At 40.4% G+C, this 21,262-nt stretch overlaps 1 protein-coding gene across 6 annotated transcripts in view; it reads right to left on the reverse strand.

Moving 5' to 3' along the window:
- LOC139747430 (uncharacterized) overlaps nt 1-21,262 on the reverse strand; it is a 57,519-nt gene that overhangs the window by 2,460 nt on the left and 33,797 nt on the right. For all 6 annotated transcript variants that reach the window (XM_071659769.1, XM_071659770.1, XM_071659768.1 and 3 more), the window contains exons 11-15: nt 16,541-17,482; nt 13,684-13,713; nt 7,449-7,952; nt 6,630-6,799; nt 325-423 (exon numbers count right to left, since the gene is read on the reverse strand). In XM_071659769.1, the coding sequence (XP_071515870.1) occupies nt 325-423; nt 6,630-6,799; nt 7,449-7,952; nt 13,684-13,713; nt 16,541-17,482 (1,745 nt within the window). The remainder of the gene's footprint in view (nt 1-324; nt 424-6,629; nt 6,800-7,448; nt 7,953-13,683; nt 13,714-16,540; nt 17,483-21,262) is intronic.

The following is a 21,262-nucleotide window of genomic DNA, read 5'->3' on the forward strand; positions in this document are numbered from 1 at the left end:
TATTTGATGCAGATGAATCTACCTCGTATTCATTACCTATCTGTTGTAATCAGATATCCCTGACCTACCTGATGTTGCTGGAACTACCTTGTAACCCTTCCCTACCTAGTATTACTGGTGTTACCTGGTAACCCTGATTTGCCTGGTGTTACTGGGCCTACTTAGTACCCCTGTCCTACCCCTACATGGTACATGGTAATCCTGGCCTACCTAGTGCTGCCAGACCTTCATAGTGCTGTGGATTACCTGGTATCTTGCCCAATTAATCTTCATCTATTTAGTAAACTGGTAACCCGCAACTGCCTGATAATGGCAGTGACCTACCTGGTGATTACAAATGACCTCGAAGGCTTGAGTGTTACGTTGTACCAGGTCAAAGAAGGTGTGGCCTGCATCGTTGAGGACAAATAAGTCTATTTCAACCTGGTGAGTAAATGGTCAAAAATTTTAATTGGTGCAAGAAGACCTGTTAACAGGTAGGTTTACAAAGGCAGACTACAGCTTTAGAAAGTGTAAAGTAAAAATGATAATAATAATAACAATAATAATACTAATAATAATAATAATAATAATAATAATAATGTAGGTTTGCGGCAGGGGTGTGTGATGTCTCCATGGTTGTTTAATTTGTTTATGGATGGGGTTGTAAGGGAGGTAAATGCAAGAGTCCTGGAAAGAGGGGCAAGTATGAAGTCTGTTGGGGATGAGAGAGCTTGGGAAGTGAGTCAGTTGTTGTTCGCTGATGATACAGCGCTGGTGGCTGATTCATGTGAGAAACTGCAGAAGCTGGTGACTGAGTTTGGTAAAGTGTGTGGAAGAAGAAAGTTGAGAGTAAATGTGAATAAGAGCAAGGTTATTAGGTACAGTAGGGGTGAGGGTCAAGTCAATTGGGAGGTGAGTTTGAATGGAGAAAAACTGGAGGAAGTGAAGTGTTTTAGATATCTGGGAGTGGATCTGTCAGCGGATGGAACCATGGAAGTGGAAGTGGATCATAGGGTGGGGGAGGGGGCGAAAATTTTGGGAGCCTTGAAAAATGTGTGGAAGTCGAGAACATTATCTCGGAAAGCAAAAATGGGTATGTTTGAGGGAATAGTGGTTCCAACAATGTTGTATGGTTGCGAGGCGTGGGCTATGGATAGAGATGTGCGCAGGAGGATGGATGTGCTGGAAATGAGATGTTTGAGGACAATGTGTGGTGTGAGGTGGTTTGATCGAGTAAGTAACGTAAGGGTAAGAGAGATGTGTGGAAATAAAAAGAGCGTGGTTGAGAGAGCAGAAGAGGGTGTTTTGAAATGGTTTGGGCACATGGAGAGAATGAGTGATGAGAGATTAACCAAGAGGATATATGTGTCGGAGGTGGAGGGAACGAGGAGAAGAGGGAGACCAAATTGGAGGTGGAAAGATGGAGTGAAAAAGATTTTGTGTGATCGGGGCCTGAACATGCAGGAGGGTGAAAGGAGGGCAAGAAATAGAGTGAATTGGAGTCATGTGGTATACAGGGGTTGACGTGCTGTCAGTAGATTGAAGCAAGGCATGTGAAGCGTCTGGGGTAAACCATGGAAAGCTGTGTAGGTATGTATATTTGCGTGTGTGGACGTGTGTATGTACATGTGTATGGGGGGGGGGGGGTTGGGCCATTTCTTTCGTCTGTTTCCTTGCGCTACCTCGCAAACGCGGGAGACAGCGACAAAGTATAAAAAAAAAAAAAAAAAAAAAAAAAAAAAATAATAATAATAATAATAATAATAATAATAATAATAATAATAACAATAATAATAACAACAATAACAATAATAATTATCTATTTATTTATTTTGCTTTGTCGCTGTCTCCCGCGTTTGCGAGGTAGCGCAAGGAAACAGACGAAAGAAATGGCCCAACCCACCCCCATACACATGTATATACATACACGTCCACACACGCAAATATACATACCTATACATCTCAATGTACACATATATATACACACACAGACACATACATATATATCCATGCACACAATTTACACTGTCTGCCTTTATTCATTCCCATCGCCACCTCGCCACACATGGAATACCATCCCCCTCCCCCCTCATGTGTGCGAGGTAGTGCTAGGAAAAGACAACAAAGGCCCCATTCGTTCACACTCAGTCTCTAGCTGTCATGCAATAATGCCCTAAACCACAGCTCCCTTTCCACATCCAGGCCCCACACAACCTTCCATGGTTTACCCCAGACGCTTCACATGCCCTGATTCAATCCACTGACAGCACGTCAACCCCGGTATACCACATCGATCCAATTCACTCTATTCCTTGCCCGCCTTTCACCCTCCTGCATATTCAGGCCCCGATCACTCAAAATCTTTTTCACTCCATCTTTCCACCTCCAATTTGGTCTCCCACTTCTCCTCGTTCCCTCCACCTCCGACACATATATCCTCTTGGTCAATCTTTCCTCACTCATTCTCTCCATGTGCCCAAACCATTTCAAAACACCCTCTTCTGCTCTCTCAACCACACTCTTTTTATTTCCACACATCTCTCTTACCCTTATGTTACTTACTCGATCAAAGCACCTCACACCACACATTGTCCTCAAACATCTCATTTCCAGCACATCCATCCTCCTGCGCACAACTCTATCCATAGCCCACACCTCGCAACCATACAACATTGTTGGAACAACTATTCCTTCAAACATACCCATTTTTGCTTTCCGAGATAATGTTCTCGACTTCCACACATTCTTCAAGGCTCCCAGGATTTTCGAAAATAATATTAATAATAATAATAATAATAATAATAATAATAATAATAAAAAGAAGAAATGGAATAAAGATTCAATGATAATGTTACAATGGTGACAGAAAAAGGAAAGAGGATATAGAGGTGGAGAAAGTGGAGGATACAGGCAATAAAGAATATAAAAAGAGATAAAAAGATATATAAATATAAAACTTGATATATGTAAATATAAATATACAGAAGTAGAGAAAAATTCTAAAACAAATGGAATAACATAATACCCACAAACATACCCAACAACAAACACAAATCATTCATACACAAAAAGTAAGGAAGGAGGAGCAAAGGGATTTTGAGCAATATGGAAAAAAAAGCATAAGACAGTTCAAAATTTTTCCATGTTCCATGTTCATCAAAAGCAAACTTGAGGAGCTGAATGATGCATTCAAGTGTTTCACTGTGGAGGAGATTAAATGCACCAGCATTACCAAGGTGGTAGGGGATGAAGGTTTAGAACATGAGTGAAATGACAAAATCAGGTTATCATAACAATTTGACCCCATATAAGAAAAAAAGTCCTGATAAAGTCTCCCCATATAAGCAGAAAGAATGTGAGAACTTGCTAGATCAATTACAAGCGATTTGTAAGCCACTGGAAAAGATAATTAGAAAGCATATGAATGACTTCTTGCAATGAAGAACCTTTCCAACTGAGAGACAACAAGGTTTTAGGGAAAGGTCATGCATAACCTATCTCCTGGACTTCTATAACAAGGTGATTTCCATTACATATTAAAGACAGGGATTGGAAAATTGTATTCTTGGACTGCCTGAAAGCCTTTCTTTCTGCTACTCATCAGAGAATGATAAAAAAGCTAAATCTGTATGATGGCTGCCTTACTGGAAGGGAGCAATAAACAAAGGTAAAAGGTGCTTCCTTGAAGTGACATGCTCCAGAACTCAGTTTTGGAACCAACACTATTCTTGGAGTATGCAGATGACTTGCCTGTTGGACTGGAATCATATCTAAGCGTGTTTGGGACAATATGAGAGAAATATAGAATGATAATGATAAAATCAGTCAACCAGAGGACCTGGACAAACTCCAAAGTTGATAAACTAAACTGATGATGAGATTCAATCCAAGTGCAGAGTATTGAGGATGAAACAGAGAGAAGAAAAGGCCTTGGTGTGACTGTTACAAAGCGTAAAATAGATTAAAGGTATCTGCACGTGAAAGAGAACTGGAGTAAACTGTGAGCCTAATCTATCACCAGAGGACCATAAACTAGGAAAATTGTCTGCTGGCTAACATGAGACTTGCACTGAAGTATACAGACAAGGAAACGTTTGGTAAATAATACACTAAACATGTCAGATAAAAACTGGATTATACCTCATATGTCCTTACATGCCTCCCTCGCATACATCATTCCAAACATTCTTCCTCTGTTTCTCTCCCTCCAGTATTCCTCCACCCTATTTGCCCATGCCACAGATGGTCTTCCACTCACACCAATCCCTTTAATTGTACTATCATACACTCTCCTTGTAAACTCCCAGTCTTGCATTCTTTCCATATGCCCAAACCCCCTCAAAGTATTACGTTTCACCCATTCTCCCACTCCACAATTCATTTCCTTTGCATTCCTTGCCATACCACATCTCTCATACTCCCTTTCATTTCATCTAGTCACACCATATGCTCTTCTCAAATAGCTAATTTCCACAGCCTGAATTTTTAAACCTCTGTGCCTCATTCCATGCCCATGTTTTGGCTGCATAGGTCAGGGGTGGAAATACTATATGATGTCCCTTAATCCCCCTTCACTTCCATACTTACACCTCTACCCTTCTTTATTCTATTAAGGGATCCAATGGCTCTTCTACCCAGTACTGCTCTCTCCCTCATCTCTCCTTCCATATCGCCACACCTACCCAAGACAGCTCTCACATACTTAAATTCCCTCACGTCTTCCAGTCTTTTTCTTCTTTCACTCTACAGGTTTTACAAATTATATACTTTCACTCTGTTTCCTTTCAAGCACCATTACTTTATTTCTACTTGCATTTACCTTCAATCTCCTCTGCTAACACACATCAAAAAACACACTTACAACCTTTTGCAACTCCTGCCATTGGCCACCATATCTCACCACCACACTCCAAATCTGCATCTCTTTTCCCTAGTTTTGCTTTCATCTCTCTTATCACTCCAGCAATGTCACTGTGGCTTTTTGATAAATATATATGAAAAAGTCAGTGACATCACACCTCCATGTATCCCAAACTTTTGCTTAACTCTCCATCCACTCTTACACATGCATTTGCTCCTCTATAGAAGGCTTTTACACCATCCAACACTTGTCCCCCTATACCATATATCCTTATCACATCCCACAAAGTATTCCACTCAACTCTGTCATACGCTTTCTCCAGATCCATAAAAACTGCATAAAACTTCTCACTTTTTGCTAAATACTTTTCCACGGTCATCTTTACACAAAAATCTGATCCACACATCCCCTTCCTTTCACTTATTCTGCATTCAGTCACTTCCACCACTATGTCAATTAACATTCTTGCATACACTTTTCCTGGTATACTTAACAGACTGATTTCCCTATAATTGCTACATACATCCTTTGCACCTTTTCCTTTGAATAAAGGAACAATAATAGTTTTCACCCAATCATCAGGCACAACCTTCAGTTTCAATGCTAAATTACATATAAAATGCATCCACTCTGTATCACACTTTCTCCTCTATACTTCAGCATTTCAGCCGTAATCCCATCTACTTTAGGTGCCTTTCCTACCTTCAGCCTCATTACTGCCCTTCTTACTTCTCTTTTTGCTATAGCCCCCTACACTTGTCTCCTCTTCCCCCTCCTCTATACCCATGGATGTAATAACTGCTGCCTCCCCTCCTCCCACATTCATCAGTTCTTCAAAAGACTCTTTCCATCTTCCTTTCACTTCCTCCTTTTGATTTAGCAATTCCCTTTCTTACTTCTCACATCATCGTTTCCACTCTTACATCTACCTCTTTCCTCTTCTACCTCCTTCCAGTATAGTTTCTTATTATCCCAAAACTTTTCACTTAACTTACTTCCAAAATCTTCATCTATCAGCTTCTAAACATTCAACTTACATACTTTGTATTCTTCCCTCCCTTGCTGAACTTTCACTGGTACATTCCTATTGAGCAATCTAACATAATCCTTTTTCTTCTCTTCCAAAACATTTCTAATCTCTTGTGTCCACTATGCATTGCCCTTTTTTTTATTCCTGTATCTCACTACCTTGTATCCAACTACTGATTCTACAACCTTTGCTAGTATTTCTCTAAACAATTCAAACAGAAGGATAAATGGAGACTCTTCTTCCGTGGCCCCCCTTGAAGAGAGTTCCTGGAGGGAATGGGCATTAAAGGTATAGACAGATAGACAGACAGACTTCATACATATGATCACTTCACCTAATGAAGCACAAAGAGTTGATTGAGAAGGTATGGACAAGAGCAAATAAAATAGTACCTGAATCAAGAGAACTAAGCTATAATAAGAGGCTGAGGCCTACAAAACTGTCCACCATAAAGGAGATGAGAGATTGGGGAACCTGCTAATAGCATTAAAGTTTCTAAATCAGATGGGTATAGTGCTAGAGTACCTTGAGGCAATGACAAAAAGCTGGGCAAAAAGCTAACTGGAAAGGATCTTCAGAAGTACTGTTTAGTGAAAAGGTGGTGGATGGGTGGGATAAACAAAGCAATGAGCAGTTTACAAGGTCTAAACAGTTACTTGATGGCACAAGCGATCAGGAGATAAGGTCCACCAGTGTGAAACTCCCCATACTGTACAAATAGCTAATCAAAATTAGGTAATCAAATACACAGCTTACCTGGTTCAGCAGCAGGGGCAACAAGTGACTCTTGTTATACTTAGTAGCCAGGTGGAGAGCAGTGTCCCCACTCAGTTTGGTCTGAAGGTTAACCTCAGCCCCCTCAGCCAGCAGGGCCTTCACAACCTCCTCCTCTCCCTCTGCCACTGCTTGGTGGAGTGCTGTATAGCCTAAGGTAGAGAGTTTGTAAAGTTGGTGAAATTTGGTGGGCATGTTAGTAGGTGTTTCTGTGAATGTAAGAGTGTTATGGGGAAAGACTTTAACACCCATGTTACCCATCTCTTAACTTTGTATATTTATACCATGTCTTTACCCCTCTGTATGTCTGTATGTACACATACACATATACACCCTAGCATGACCATATTTACCTCTCAATAACATGCTGCTGTGAGTATGTGAGTTTATCTAAATTGTAGGATACAAGTGTGTGCCCCTAATAAATGAATCTGAAGAGGACATTCACATACATAATGTGTGTGTGTGTGTGTGTGTGTGTGTGTGTGTGTGTGTGTGTGTGTGTGTGTGTGTGTGTCCCAGCACATTAGCCTCTGATGAGCATCAATGTGTATGTCCCACCACAACAGCCTCCAGTGGGCCTACATATGTGTATGTATGTGTATGCACACACGCTACCATACATGCCTCTAGTGGGCATGCATTTGTGTATATATACCCTACTACACCAGATTCTGGTGAATGTACATGGCTCAAGTAAGAATATTGGCATTAGAAATATCTACCATTGTTACAATTAACAAGAAAATTCAACTTAAGGACTGATGAAATAGGATGCTGATAGTAGAAACAGAAGCTTACCATTATCGTTAAAATCATTAACCTTCAGTCCTTCAACATCATCTACTGCTCCTGCTACTGCTGCAGCAGCTGCTGCTGCTGCTGAATCTGCTACAGGTGCATATTCATCACTGTCATCATCTGTTCCTGCTTCCAAGCTATAATCATCACTATCATCATCAGTTTCTGCTTCTAGAATATATGCATCACTATCATCCGTTGTAATGCTATCATAAACTTGCTTTGATATTCCACTTTCACTTTTGTCATTCACCATCCTACTTTTATCCTTTACATTTAATGTATTTTCCTCAATACCATAGGTCTCCTTTTGACCAAAACCCATGGCTATTACTACATTATCGTTAATATCTTCCTCTGTGGCAACATTATTGTTCTTCAACATGTGGTCAAAACCCTGCGTTTCATATCTACCATGATCATCAGTAGTAGTGCACTGTTCATCAACCCAGTTGCTGTTCCTCTTGAGACTGGGGTCTTCTGAGAGGTCCTTCTTCACTGGAGCTAAAAAAAAAAAAAAGAGACATCATTATTATCATTCGTCTATTTTACTTGACTGCCATTTCCTGCATTAGTGAGGTAGCGCCAAGAAACATGAAAAAGACCCATCCACTCATATAAACACATATATACATAAATGCCCATACACACATATATACATACATATACATATCAACATATACACATTTACACACATATACATACACATACACAGACATATACATATATATATACATGTACATATTCATACTTGCTTGCCTTCATCCATTCCTGGCATCACACCGCCCACAGGAAACAGCATCGCTACCCCCAATGGCATTTTTCCAGAGACTCCTGCAGCCCATGAATGCACTACTTTTTGCAGCAGGGAAATATGGACTCCTTTGGAAAAAGTTCTTTGATGATAAGGCACTCCTAATGATACAGCCTAACCAAAGGTAACTTTTCACTCATGGTAAAGTCCCACACAGGTAGAGTCAAGTAACACCTATGTTTACACAGTGACCTCACACAACATATCCTAGACTCAGTGTTTCAAATATGGTGTGCTGTGACACACCTGACAATGTCTTAGTTTGCCGCAGTATATTCCTAAATAGGGAAATTATATATTTATTTATTTATTTATTTTGCTTTGTCGCTGTCTCCTGCGTTAGCGAGGTAGCGCAAGGAAACAGACGAAAGAATGGCCCAACCCACCCACATACACATGTATATAAATACACGTCCACACACGCAAATATACATACCTATACATCTCAACATATACATAAATATTATACACACACAGACATATATATATATACACATGTACATAATTCATACTATCTGCCTTTATTCATTCCCATCGCCACCCCGCCACACATGAAATAACAAACCCCTCCCCCTCATGTGCGCAAGGTAGTGCTAGGAAAAGACAACAAAGGCCACATTCGTTCACACTCAGTCTCTAGCTGTCATGTATAATGCACCGAAACCACAGCTCCCTTTCCACATCCAGGCCCCACAGAACTTTCCATAGTTTACCCCAGACGCTTCACATGCCCTGGTTCAAGGGAAATAAAATGGATATACAATTACGGTACTTTTTTCTTCTTTCTTTTAAACTATTCGCCATTTCCCGCGTTAGCGAGGTAGCGTTAAGAACAGAGGACTGGGCCTTTTTTGGAATAGCCTCACCTGGCCCCCTCTGTTCCTTCTTTTGGAAAATTAAAAAAAAAAAAAAAACGAGAGGGGAGGATTTCCAGCCCCCCGCTCCCTCCCTTTTTAGTCGCCTTCTACGACACGCAGGGAATACGTGGGAAGTATTCTTAATCCCCTATCCCCAGGGATAATTACGGTACTTATCTTATAAAAATATATTTTAAAACTATGTCATTCTTCAAAGCATGTATTGTAACTATGAGAGACAATGAAGTGGTTAGCAAATGCAATTAATCGTTTGTACACTCTCAGCTAACATTATATCCAACTTTCTACCTTTTAATAAGTTTAAAATATGTTTTGTGAGCATCATTTGAAATATTTTGTAAGTCACTAGAATGAACATATCAGATTATTAAAGGCACTTCATTTGCTTTACTATCTTTATCATGTGTGTAAACAAAGACTTTTGCTTTACTTTCTTTCAATGGATAATGGCTAATAACAGTAGAATACTGGCAAAATATGATTCAGTGTGCTGCAAGGATCAAGCAAACAAAAAATGAAAATAAAATTGACTAAGAAACATTGTCCTAAATGGCTTCAAGCAACCAATACCCACTTTCTTCACAATATTAGAGGCAACAGGCAGTGACAAGACATTTGATACTATTCCCCAACACATTGTTTTATCATATGCTTTCGACTCAACACTGCATTCCTCTACATCCTTCAATTTTGCTACTCTCACTCGATCTGCATCTCACTCAACACAACTTCTTCAATAAACTTAAACTTGGACAGGATATTTCACTGAGGTAGATGAAATCTGGTTAAGTTTAATGACTTCAAGACCCAGTTTCTGTCCATCTCTATCAAAAATCAAAAACTCCTCACAACTTTCTTCTCTCCTTTGATGGATTCTGTAATTCCACCTCTTGATGCAATAAACATATTTGGTATTACTGTAACATCTACTCTATCTCAGAAACCCCACATTATGGAAACAGCTAAGTCTGCCTCAAGAAACTGGGGGACCTGTTTACATGTCAAAATTTCTTTTCTTCTGAATAGTTGTTCCTCTTGTTGGGAGTACTGCTCTCACACCTGGAGAGGCTCCAGCTCTGCATCCATACTTGATACAGTTGTCAAAAGCAATCCAACTCATACTCTCTCCCAGGCTAACTTCAAAACTTGACCTGCTTGCCCTAAACATGCAAAGTTGGTTCACTTTCCATCATGTGTAAGTATTACTTCAGATTTTGCTCCTGAGAGCTGGCTGCTTGTGTACCCTAATAACTACCTAGACTAAGCAATACCCAGTAATCACAGCATCACATGGTTACTGCGTGGCTCCTGGCAACTCAAGGGTGAGCCACTTCGATAACAGTTTCTTTCCCTATATTTCAAAGCTCTGGGACTCTCTATCTTCTCATGTCTTTCCCAATAACTATGAACTGGTACATTTTGAAAGACATGTTTTTCACATCCTCAAAACCTCAAAAATTCTTAAATACTTTCCCTTGTCTCTTCTTCTCTCTTTCATCAACCTATCTATATTTCAACTGATGTGGACTTCTGTCTGTGACTGGAGCTTCTAATGTTAAAAAATGGTAAGTCATGTTTATCTAGGAACTGTAGTTTAATATGGATGTTTATATGGTGGAGTGGTGTTTATGACTGAGCTGGGAGGGCAGGGCAGCTGTATAGTGCTTGTTGGGTCATAGCAATTATTATTTGTTTCGTCAGCTTATACTGGGGAGGGGGATATGTCTATAGAGCCTGCTGAAGTATGAGGCAGGGGTAGCCTTTTTTTCTCTCAGTTCTGAAGTGGTTTGGGAGATAGGGGTCCTCCTGTTAAAAAAAAATAAAAATGGGGGGGTAGCAGTTGGCTATGTTGTTTGGGAAAGAGAGGTCTACTAATAAAAAAAAAAAAGAAAAAAGCACTGAGCATGCTGAGCTGCGATTGTACTGGGAGGATCTTTGTTTTAATGTGTATGTGTTAAAAGTACCTATGGTTTGCTATGCGGCCTGTGGTTATTGTAAGTGCTCATTTTGTGGGGTATGCAAGTCTATTATATCTGTTTTTGAGAAGGAAGAAGACAAGACAGGTGAAGCATAGTTTACATTGGAAAGGATGAACTTTTATAAGAGGATGCTAAGAGATTTCTTCTTTTTTGTGTGCAAGTTCAGTGCTAGTTAATGTTCTGAGGGCAATTAGTTCATGCAAAAAATTTACTATTATCAGCTGATGAAACAGAATACAGTCTCATCAAAAAACTTCCTGCTTGAAAGGAATCAATTTTATCTCTGCTACTGAGTGCAGTACAGCCTTGAACTTCAGCAACCTTGGAATAAGAGGCCCTTGGGTTATATCCCCAAAACCGTTTTGTGAAGGGAGTCCCAGCACTGTATAAATAATAATAACGATAATAATAATAAGGGGATAAGAGTGAGTGCCCAGATTACAGAGGTATAAGTTTGTTGAGTATTCTTGGTAAATTATATGGGAGGGTATTGATTGAGAGGGTGAAGGCGTGTACAGAGCATCAGATTGGGGAAGAGCAGTGTGGTTTCAGAAGTGGTAGAGGATGTGTGGATCAGGTGTTTGCTTTAAAGAATGTATGTGAGAAATACTTAGAAAAACAAATGGATTTGTATGTAGCATTTATGGATCTGGAGAAGGCATATGATAGAGTTGATAGAGATGTTCTCTGGAAGGTGTTAAGAATATATGGTGTGGGAGGCAAGTTGTTAGAAGCAGTGAAAAGTTTTTATCGAGGATGTAAGGCATGTGTACGTGTAGGAAGAGAGGAAAGTGATTGGTTCTCAGTGAATGTAGGTTTGTGGCAGGGGTGTGTGATGTCTCCATCGTTGTTTAATTTGTTTATGGATGGGGTTGTTAGGGAGGTGAATGCAAGAGTTTTGGAAAGAGGGGCAAGTATCCAGTCTGTTGTGGATGAGAGAGCTTGGGAAGTGAGTCAGTTGTTGTTCGCTGATGATACAGCGCTGGTGGCTGATTCATGTAAGAAACTGCAGAAGCTGGTGATGGTAAAGTGTGTGAAAGAAGAAAGTTAAGAGTAAATGTGAATAAGAGCAAGGTTATTAGGTACAGTAGGGTTTAGGGTCAAGTCAATTGGGAGGTAAGTTTGAATGGAGAAAAACTGGAGGAAGTAAAGTGTTTTAGATATCTGGGAGTGGATCTGGCAGCGGATGGAACCATGGAAGCAGAAGTGAATCATATGGTGGGGGAGGGGGCGAAAATTCTGGGAGCCTTGAAGAATGTTTGGAAGTCGAGAACATTATCTTGGAAAGCAAAAATGGGTATGTTTGAAGGAATAGTGGTTCCAACAATGTTGTATGGTTGCGAGGCATGGGCTATGGATAGAGTTGTGCACAGGAGGGTGGATGTGCTGGAAATGAGATGTTTGAGGACAATATGTGATGTGAGGTGGTTTGATCGAGTAAGTAATGTAAGGGTGAGAGAGATGTGTGGAAATAAAAAGAGTGTGGTTGAGAGAGCAGAAGAGGGTGTTTTGAAATGGTTTGGTCACATGGAGAGAATGAGTGGGGAAAGATTGACCAAGAGGATATATGTGTCAGAGGTGGAGGGAACGAGGAGAAGTGGGAGACCAAATTGGAGGTGGAAAGATGGAGTGAAAAAGATTTTGAGTGATCAGGGCCTGAACATGCAGGAGGGTGAAAGGAGGGCAAGGAATAGAGTGAATTGGAACGATGTGGTATACCAGGGTCGACGTGCTGTCAATGGATTGAACCAGGGCATGTGAAGCATCTGGGGTAAACCATGGAAAGTGTGTGGGGCCTGGATGTGGAAAGGGAGCTGTGGTTTTCAGTGCATTATTACACGACAGCTAGAGACTGAGTGTGAACGAATGGGGCCTTTGGTGTCTTTCCTAGCGCTACCTCGCACACATAAGGGGGGAGGGGGTTGTTATTCCATGTGTGGCGAGGTGGCGATGGGAACAAATAAATGCAGACAGTATGAATTATGTACATGTGTATATATATGTATATGTCTGTGTGTGTGTATATATATATATGTGTACATTGAGATGTATAGGTATGTATATTTGCGTGTGTGGACGTGTATGTATATACATGTGTATGTGGGCGGGTTGGGCCATTCTTTCATCTGTTTCCTTGCGCTACCTCGCTAACGTGGGAGACAGCGACAAAGCAAAATAAAAAATAATAAAATAATAATAATAATAATAATAATAATAATAATAATAATAATAATAATAATAGGGGAGAAAGAATACTTCCCACGTATTCCCTGCGTGTCGTAGAAGGCGACTAAAAGGGAAGGGAGCGGGGGGCTGGAAATCCTCCCCTCTCGTTTTTTTTTTTTTTTTTTTTTTTTTTTTCCAAAAGAAGGAACAGAGAAGAGGTCCAGGTGAGGATATTCCCTCAAAGGCCCAGTCCTCTGTTCTTAATGCTACCTCGCTATTGCGGGAAATAGCGAATAGTATGAAAAAAAAAAAAAAAAAAAAATAATAATAATAATAATAATAATAATAATATTATCATTATCATTATTTCTTTTTTTTCATGTCAGGGGTCTACTTACCAGTAACAGAATCAAAGTCAAAGGAGCAATCTGAAAAATGTAAAAAAGAGCATTACATACTTTTCATTGTCAAATATTTCATGTTTTTCAACATCAATGCAATATAGTTTATACATAAAACTTTTCTATATTACTAGACTGGGATCATGTGGTGAGAGGAAAGTGTCAGCATCAAACTTACAATGAGCTTTAACTATGTGGGGGAGAATGTATGGAAAAAGGTGAAAAATATATAAATTACTGCCTTCTAAGTCTCATTAATTTTCTAACATAATTCAATTATAACATAACCAACAGACTGCATACTTGCCCCTCTCTCCAAAACTCTTCCATTTAACTCCCTAACCACCCCATCCATAAACAAATTAAACAACCATGGGAATATCACACACCTCTGCCGCAGACCAACCTTCATTAGGAACCAATCACTTTCCTCTCTTCCTACTCATGCACATGCCTTACACCCTCGATAAAAACTTCTCTGCTTCTAGCAGCTTGCCTCCCAAACCATATACTCTTAAGACCTTCCACAAAGCATCTGGGGCCTGGATGTGAAAAGGGAGCTGTGGTTATGGTCATTACACTTGACAGCTAGAGACTGTGAACAAATGTGGCCTTTTTTGTATTTTCCTGGCGCTACTTCGCTAGATGGGGGGATGCTATTTCTATTTTATGTGTGGCGGGGTGGTGACAGGAATGGATGAAGGCAACAAGTATATGTACATGTGTATATATGTATATGTCTGCATATGCATATGTATGTATACACTGAAATGTATGTGTATGTATATGTGCATGTATTGATTGAGAGGGTGAAGGCATGTACAGAGCATCAGATTGGGGAAGAGCAGTGTGGTTTCAGAAGAGGTAGAGGATGTGTGGATCAGGTGTTTGCTTTGAAGAATGTATGTGAGAAATACTTAGAAAAGCAAATGGATTTGTATGAAGCATTTATGGATCTGGAGAAGGCATATGATAGAGTTGATAGAGATGCTCTGTGGAAGGTATTAAGAATATTATATAATGTGTGGGAGGCAAGTTGTTAGAAGCAGTGAAAAGTTTTTATCGAGGATGTAAGGCATGTGTACGTGTAGGAAGAGAGGAAAGTGATTGGTTCTCAGTGAATGTAGGTTTGTGGCAGGGGTGTGTGATGTCTCCATGGTTGTTTAATTTGTTTATGGATGGGGTTGTTAGGGAGGTGAATGCAAGAGTTTTGGAAAGAGGGGCAAGTATGAAGTCTGTTGGGGATGAGAGAGCTTGGGAAGTAAGTTGTTGTTCGCTGATCATACAGCGCTGGTGGCTGATTCATGTGAGAAACTGTAGAAGCTGGGGAATGAGTTTGGTAAAGTGTGTGAAAGAAGAAAGTTAAGAGTAAATGTGAATAAGAGCAAGGTTATTAGGTACAGTAGGGTTGAGGGTCAAGTCAATTGGGAGGTAAGTTTGAATGGAGAAAAACTGGAGGAAGTAAAGTGTTTTAGATATCTGGGAGTGGATCTGGCAGCGGATGGAACCATGGAAGCAGAAGTGGATCATAGGGTGGGGGAGGGGGCAAAAATCCTGGGAGCCTTGAAGAATGTGTGGAAGTCGAGAACATTATCTCGGAAAGCAAAAATGGGTATGTTTGAAGGAATAGTGGTTCCAACAATGTTGTATGGTTGCGAGGCATGGGCTATGGATAGAGTTGTGCGCAGGAGGATGGATGTGCTGGAAATGAGATGTTTGTGGACAATGTGTGGTGTGAGGTGCTTTGATCGAGTAAGTAACGTAAGGGTAAGAGAGATGTGTGGAAATAAAAAGAATGTGGTTGAGAGAGCAGAAGAGGGTGTTTTGAAATGGTTTGGGCACATGGAGAGAATGAGTGAGGAAAGATTGACCAAGAGGATATATGTGTCAGAGGTGGAGGGAACGAGGAGAAGTGGGAGACCAAATTGGAGGTGGAAAGATGGAGTGAAAAAGATTTTGTGTGATCAGGGCCTGAACATGCAGGAGGGTGAAAGGAGGGTAAGGAATAGAGTGAATTGGATCGATGTGGTATACCGGGGTTGACGTGCTGTCAGTGGATTGAATCAGGGCATGTGAAGCGTCTGGGGTAAACCATGATCTATCTTGATCTATCTTCTCATGACCAGGTGCATAGGCACCAATAATCACCCATCTCTCTCCATCCACTTTCAGTTTTACCCATATCAATCTTGAGTTTACTTTCTTACACTCTATCAAATACTTCCACAACTCCTGCTTCAAGAAGAGTGCGACTCCTTCCTTTGCTCTTGACCTCTCACTATCCCCTGACTTTACTCCCAAGACATTCCCAAACCACTCTTCCCCTTTACCCTTGAGCTTCATTTCACTCAGACAAAACATCCAGGTTCCTTTCCTCAAACATACTACCTATCTCTCCTTTTTTCTCATCTTGGTTACATCCACACACATTTAGACACCCCAATCTGAGCCTTCGAGGAGGATGAGCACTCCCCGCATGACTTCTCTTCTGTTTCCCTTTCTAGAAATGTAAATACCAGGAGGGGGGTTTCCAGCCCCTGCTCCCACCCCCAACTGATTTAATAGGCACATGGCATGGTGTGTGTGTGTGTGTGTGTGTGTGTGTGTGTGTGTGTGTGTGTGTGTGTGTGTGTGTGTGTGTGTGTGTGTGTGTGCGCATACTAATTTGTACTGTATGGGGAGGGAGTTTTACATTTGTGTAGCCCCATCTCTGAACTTCCTCTACGACTTATCTAAATTTCCATAAACATTAAACATATCCTCAGTAAGAGTTACTTTACAAACAATACTTTTTAGTTAACTAGTCCCAGAAAGGAAAATGCAAATTATTCTATTGAAAAGTAATAGTACATACCAGTCATAGGGAAATTTTCCACATCCAAGTTGAGTTCTGGCAATGTTGACCCCATGGCATTCTCTTCTTGCTGGGGAAGCAGATGATTTAATGTATGATGATTGGCTTCTGGATGGGTGCACTGCAAAGGTAGCAAACTGCTTGGCCCCATCAATAATGATGGCAAACCACCAAGATCTCTTGCTGATATCATGGCTGTCTGCTTGTGTGGTACCAGTGTTGCTGAGGTAGTGTGAGGTTGGTGGTATGGTTGAGAGGTTGGTGGTATGGAATGGGAGGTATGGTTGTCTGGGGCGAGTGATGTTGTAGAATGAGCCTCTTGTCTGGTTGGTGGTATGGAATGGAAGGTATGGTTGTGTTGTGTTTCTGATGTAGAATGAGCCTCTTGTATGGTTTGTACTTGGAAATGAGAGGCAAAGTTGCACTGTGCCTGTGAAGTAGAAGAGAAAGCCTCTTGTCTGTTTGGTGATTGGGAAGTTTTGGTATGGATATATTGTGTCCGAGGTGTTGTAAAGAAAGCCTCTTGCTGATTTGGTGACAGGGAATGGAGGGCATGGTTGAAAGGTGCCTTTGGCATGGTTGAGTGAGCCTCCTGAACATTTGTTGTTGGAGGAGAATGGAAGGTTTGATCACATGGTGTTTGCCCTGTTGTGGAAGTATGGGCTTCTTGCAAGGTTGGTAATAAAGACTGGAATGTGTGGTTGTGTGAAGCCATTCTTGTTATGGAAGCATCAAGCTGTTCTTGCTGTTGTGAAGTAAATGAGCTACTGTGTGGTATAACTGGTGTTCTTGAATCCCTAGGTTGACCAGAGGAAGACTGTAAGGATCTAAAAAGATTGATGGGACTGCCTGGCTGGTGTTGCAGTGTGGGTGAAGGTGAGCTGAAGTAGCTGCAGCGGTTCTCACGTATCTCAGCAGAACTATGGTGTTTCCGCTTCTTCACTGATAATGAAACAATTATTACTAACTTAATCCTTGACAATCATTATATGATGCCTTAAATGTAAAGGCCTATCCTATGATTTGACCCTTCAGGTCACACCATCATATCCAAAAGTTGTGCCTTCACGCTCAAGAAGTTAAACTCACAATGATGATTAACAGAATGATGAAGCCACTGATGGCCACAAGGATGATGGTGGTTGATATGCAACTAAGCATAATGAGGGTGGTCATTAGTTCTACAGAGAAAAGAAAAAGGATTATACTAAAAGGCTATATATAAGCAGAATATAAATAGAATATATCATTTCAAATTAAAATTAAAACATTTTCCCTAACAAAGCAACAAGTAAAAATAGAAGCAGTTGGTGTGATATCCTGACCCCTTCTTCACAGCAGTTGACAAACTACATAGAAAAGCATACCCAAGTTGAAGCCATGTAAAGTGAAAAGGTGAAATAATAAAATTCCGTGCGAGAAAGCTTGAAGGGAATAACCCTGAAACTCTAAGGGTAGGTTCCCTTTCCCTACCTTACAATATTAAAAATTCAGGGATTTTCAGGTTTAAGCATGCTTTTTTTTTTTTTAAACAAGATATTCATATAACAATAGAGAAAACCAAGCAAGAGTATGTTTAGACTACTAACACCCTTCTAGGAATGCATAAAAGTTTGGGGTGCTTCATCACCACTGAGCACTTAAGACAAGCTACTGACAGGTGTGGGCTACCAACATGTTAATAATTTCTCTGTTTTCTGTGCCTGTTCTCGGCTGCCACCATGTTTATAATTTCTTTGTTTTCTGTGCCTGTTCTTTATCATGTTCTTCTTTATCACAGAATTAACTAATTTCTTTTACAAAATGTCTCATACAAATATTTTGTTCCCAAAAGTAGACTGAAATTTGTGTGGAAATATCTAGTGTTGTCTGGATGGCATCATTTATCTACATTTCTCCATGTTGCTAACTGGTTTCTCCAGCTATGCGTACCACTATATGTCTAGTATTTGCATCTATTCCTCTCTGTCCTCTCTCTCTCTGCCAGTCGAAACAAACACATATCTACTTTTGAGAGACTTTTAAATAAAACAAGATAATCTATGAACAATCTATCTCCATAATAATATTCTATGGTAAATAAAGTGCGTAAGACAAGGGAACAAATGGGAACATCAGTGAAGGGGGCTAATGGGGAGGTGATAACTAGTAGTGGTGATGTGAGAAGGAGATGGAGTGAGTATTTAGAAGGTTTGTTGAATGTGTTTGATGATAGAGTGGCAGATATAGGGTGTTTTGGTCGAGGTGGTGTGCACAGTGAGAGGGTTAGGGAGAATGATTTGGTAAACAGAGAAGAGGTAGTAAAAGCTTCGCGGAAGATGAAAGCCGGCAAGGCAGCGGGTTTGGATGGTATTGCTGTGGAATTTATCAAAAAAGGGGTGACTGTATTGACTGGTTGGTAAGGTTATTTAATGTATGTATGACTCATTGTGAGGTGCCTGAGGATTGGCAGAATGCTTGCATAGTGCCATTGTACAAAGGCAAAGGGGATAAAAGTGAGTGCTCAAATTACAGAGGTATAAGTTTGTTGAGTATTCCAGGGAAGTTATATGGGAGGGCATTGATTGAGAGGGTGAAGGCATGTACAGAGCATCAAACTGGGGAAAAGCAGTGTGGTTCCAGAAGTGGTAGAGGACGTATGGATCAGGTGTTTGCTTTGAAGAATGTACGTGAGAAATGCTTAGAAAAGCAAATGGATTTGTATGTAGCATTTAAGGACCTGGAGAAGACATATGATCGAGTTGATAGAGATGCTCTGCGGAAGGTATTAAGAGTATATGGTGTGGGAGGCAAGTTGTTAAAAGCAGTGAAAAGTTTTTATCGAGGATGTAAGGCATGTGTACGAGTAGGAAGAGAGGAAAGTGATTGGTTCTCAGTGAATGTTGGTTTGCAGCAGTAGTGCGTGCTGTCTCCATGGTTGTTTAATTTGTTTATGGATGGGGTTGTTAGGGAGGTGAATGCAAGAGTTTTGGAAAAAGGGGCAAGTATGCAGTCTGTTGTGGATGAGAGAGCTTGGGAAGTGAGTCAGTTGTTGTTCGCTGATGATACAGCGCTGGTGGCTGATTCGGGTGAGAAACTGCAGAAGCTGGTGACTGAGTTTGGTAAAGTGTGTGAAAGAAGAAAGCTGAGAGTAGATGTGAATAAGAGCAAGGTTATTAGGTACAGTAGGGTTGAAGGACAAGTCAATTGGGAGGTAAGTTTGAATGGAGAAATACTGGAGGAAGTGAAGTGTTTCAGATATCTGGGAGTGGATTTGGCAGCGGATGGAACCATGGAAGTGGAAGTGAATCATAGGGTGGGGGAGGGGGCGAAAGTTCTGGGAGCGTTGAAGAATGAGTGGAAGTTGACAACGTTATCTTGGAAAGCAAAAATGAATATGTTTGAAGGAAAAGTGGTTCCAACAATGTTATATGGTTGCAAGGCGTGGGCTATAGATAGAGTTGTGCGGAGGAGGGTGGATGTGCTGGAAATGAGATGTTTGAGGACAATATGTGGTGTGAGATGGTTTGATCGAGTAAGCAATGAAAGGGTAAGAGAGATGTGTGGTAATAAAAAGAGCATGGTTGAGAGAGCAGAAGAGGGTGTTTTGAAATGGTTTAGTCACATGGAGAGAATGAGTGAGGAAAGATTGACAAAGAGGATATATGTGTCAGAGGTGGAGGGAACAAGGAGAAGTGAGAGACCAAGGAGAAGTGGGAGACCAATGTGGAGATGGAAAGATGGAGTGAAAAAGATTTTGAGTGATCGGGGCCTGAACATGCAGGAGGGTTAAAGGCGTGCAAGAAATAGAGTGAACTGGAACGATGTGGTATACCGCGGTCTACGTGCTGTCAATGGATTGAACCAGGGCATGTGAAGCGTCTGGGGTAAACCATGGAAAGCTTTATGGGGCCTGGATGTGAAAAGGGAGCTGTGGTTTCGATGCATTATACATGACAGCTAGAAACTGAGTGTGAACAAATGTGGCCTTTGTTGTCTTTTCCTAGCGCTACCTCGCACACATGTAGGGGGAGGGGGTTGTCATTTCATGTGTGGCAGGGTGGCGACGGGAATAAATAAGGGCAGACTATGAATTATGCACATGTGTATATATGTATATGTCTGTATGGGTATATATATGTATACGTTGAGATATATAGGTATGTATATGTGCGTGTATGGATGTGTGTGTATATACATGTGTATATGGGTGGGTTGGGCCATTCTTTCGTCTGTTTCCTTGCGCTACCTCGCTAAAGCAGGAGACAGCGACAAAGTATAATAATATGTAAATAACATAATGATATGTTACTGATAACATAGTAATGAGACAATGGAAAAACAAATACGAATCATATCTATCATATCATTGAGAGAGACGATTAAATAAAATACAAAACCTAAATAAGCTTCAGTTCTAGATTACAGAGGTAAAAAACTATAACTAATTGGTTATGTAACAATACCATTCCCAAAGTACTACTTACATAATTACTTCCAGTAGGCTGACACATACAAAACAATAAATCTATGTACAAAAATTTTTCCTATAGTAATACTGCAAAGTAAATAATGATACATAATATATTACACAATGATGAGAAAATGAAATAAACGAAAAATAAGCATTTCTATTATAATACCCAAAGGTAAAAACAGTAATACAAATAATCTCAAAACAAAGAAAAAATGAACAGACTCCAGTTCTAGATTACTGCGAGATAAATAATACTGAGTATTTGA

This window comes from Panulirus ornatus, chromosome 68 (genome assembly GCF_036320965.1).
Source record: "Panulirus ornatus isolate Po-2019 chromosome 68, ASM3632096v1, whole genome shotgun sequence".
Lineage (NCBI taxonomy): Eukaryota > Metazoa > Arthropoda > Malacostraca > Decapoda > Palinuridae > Panulirus > Panulirus ornatus.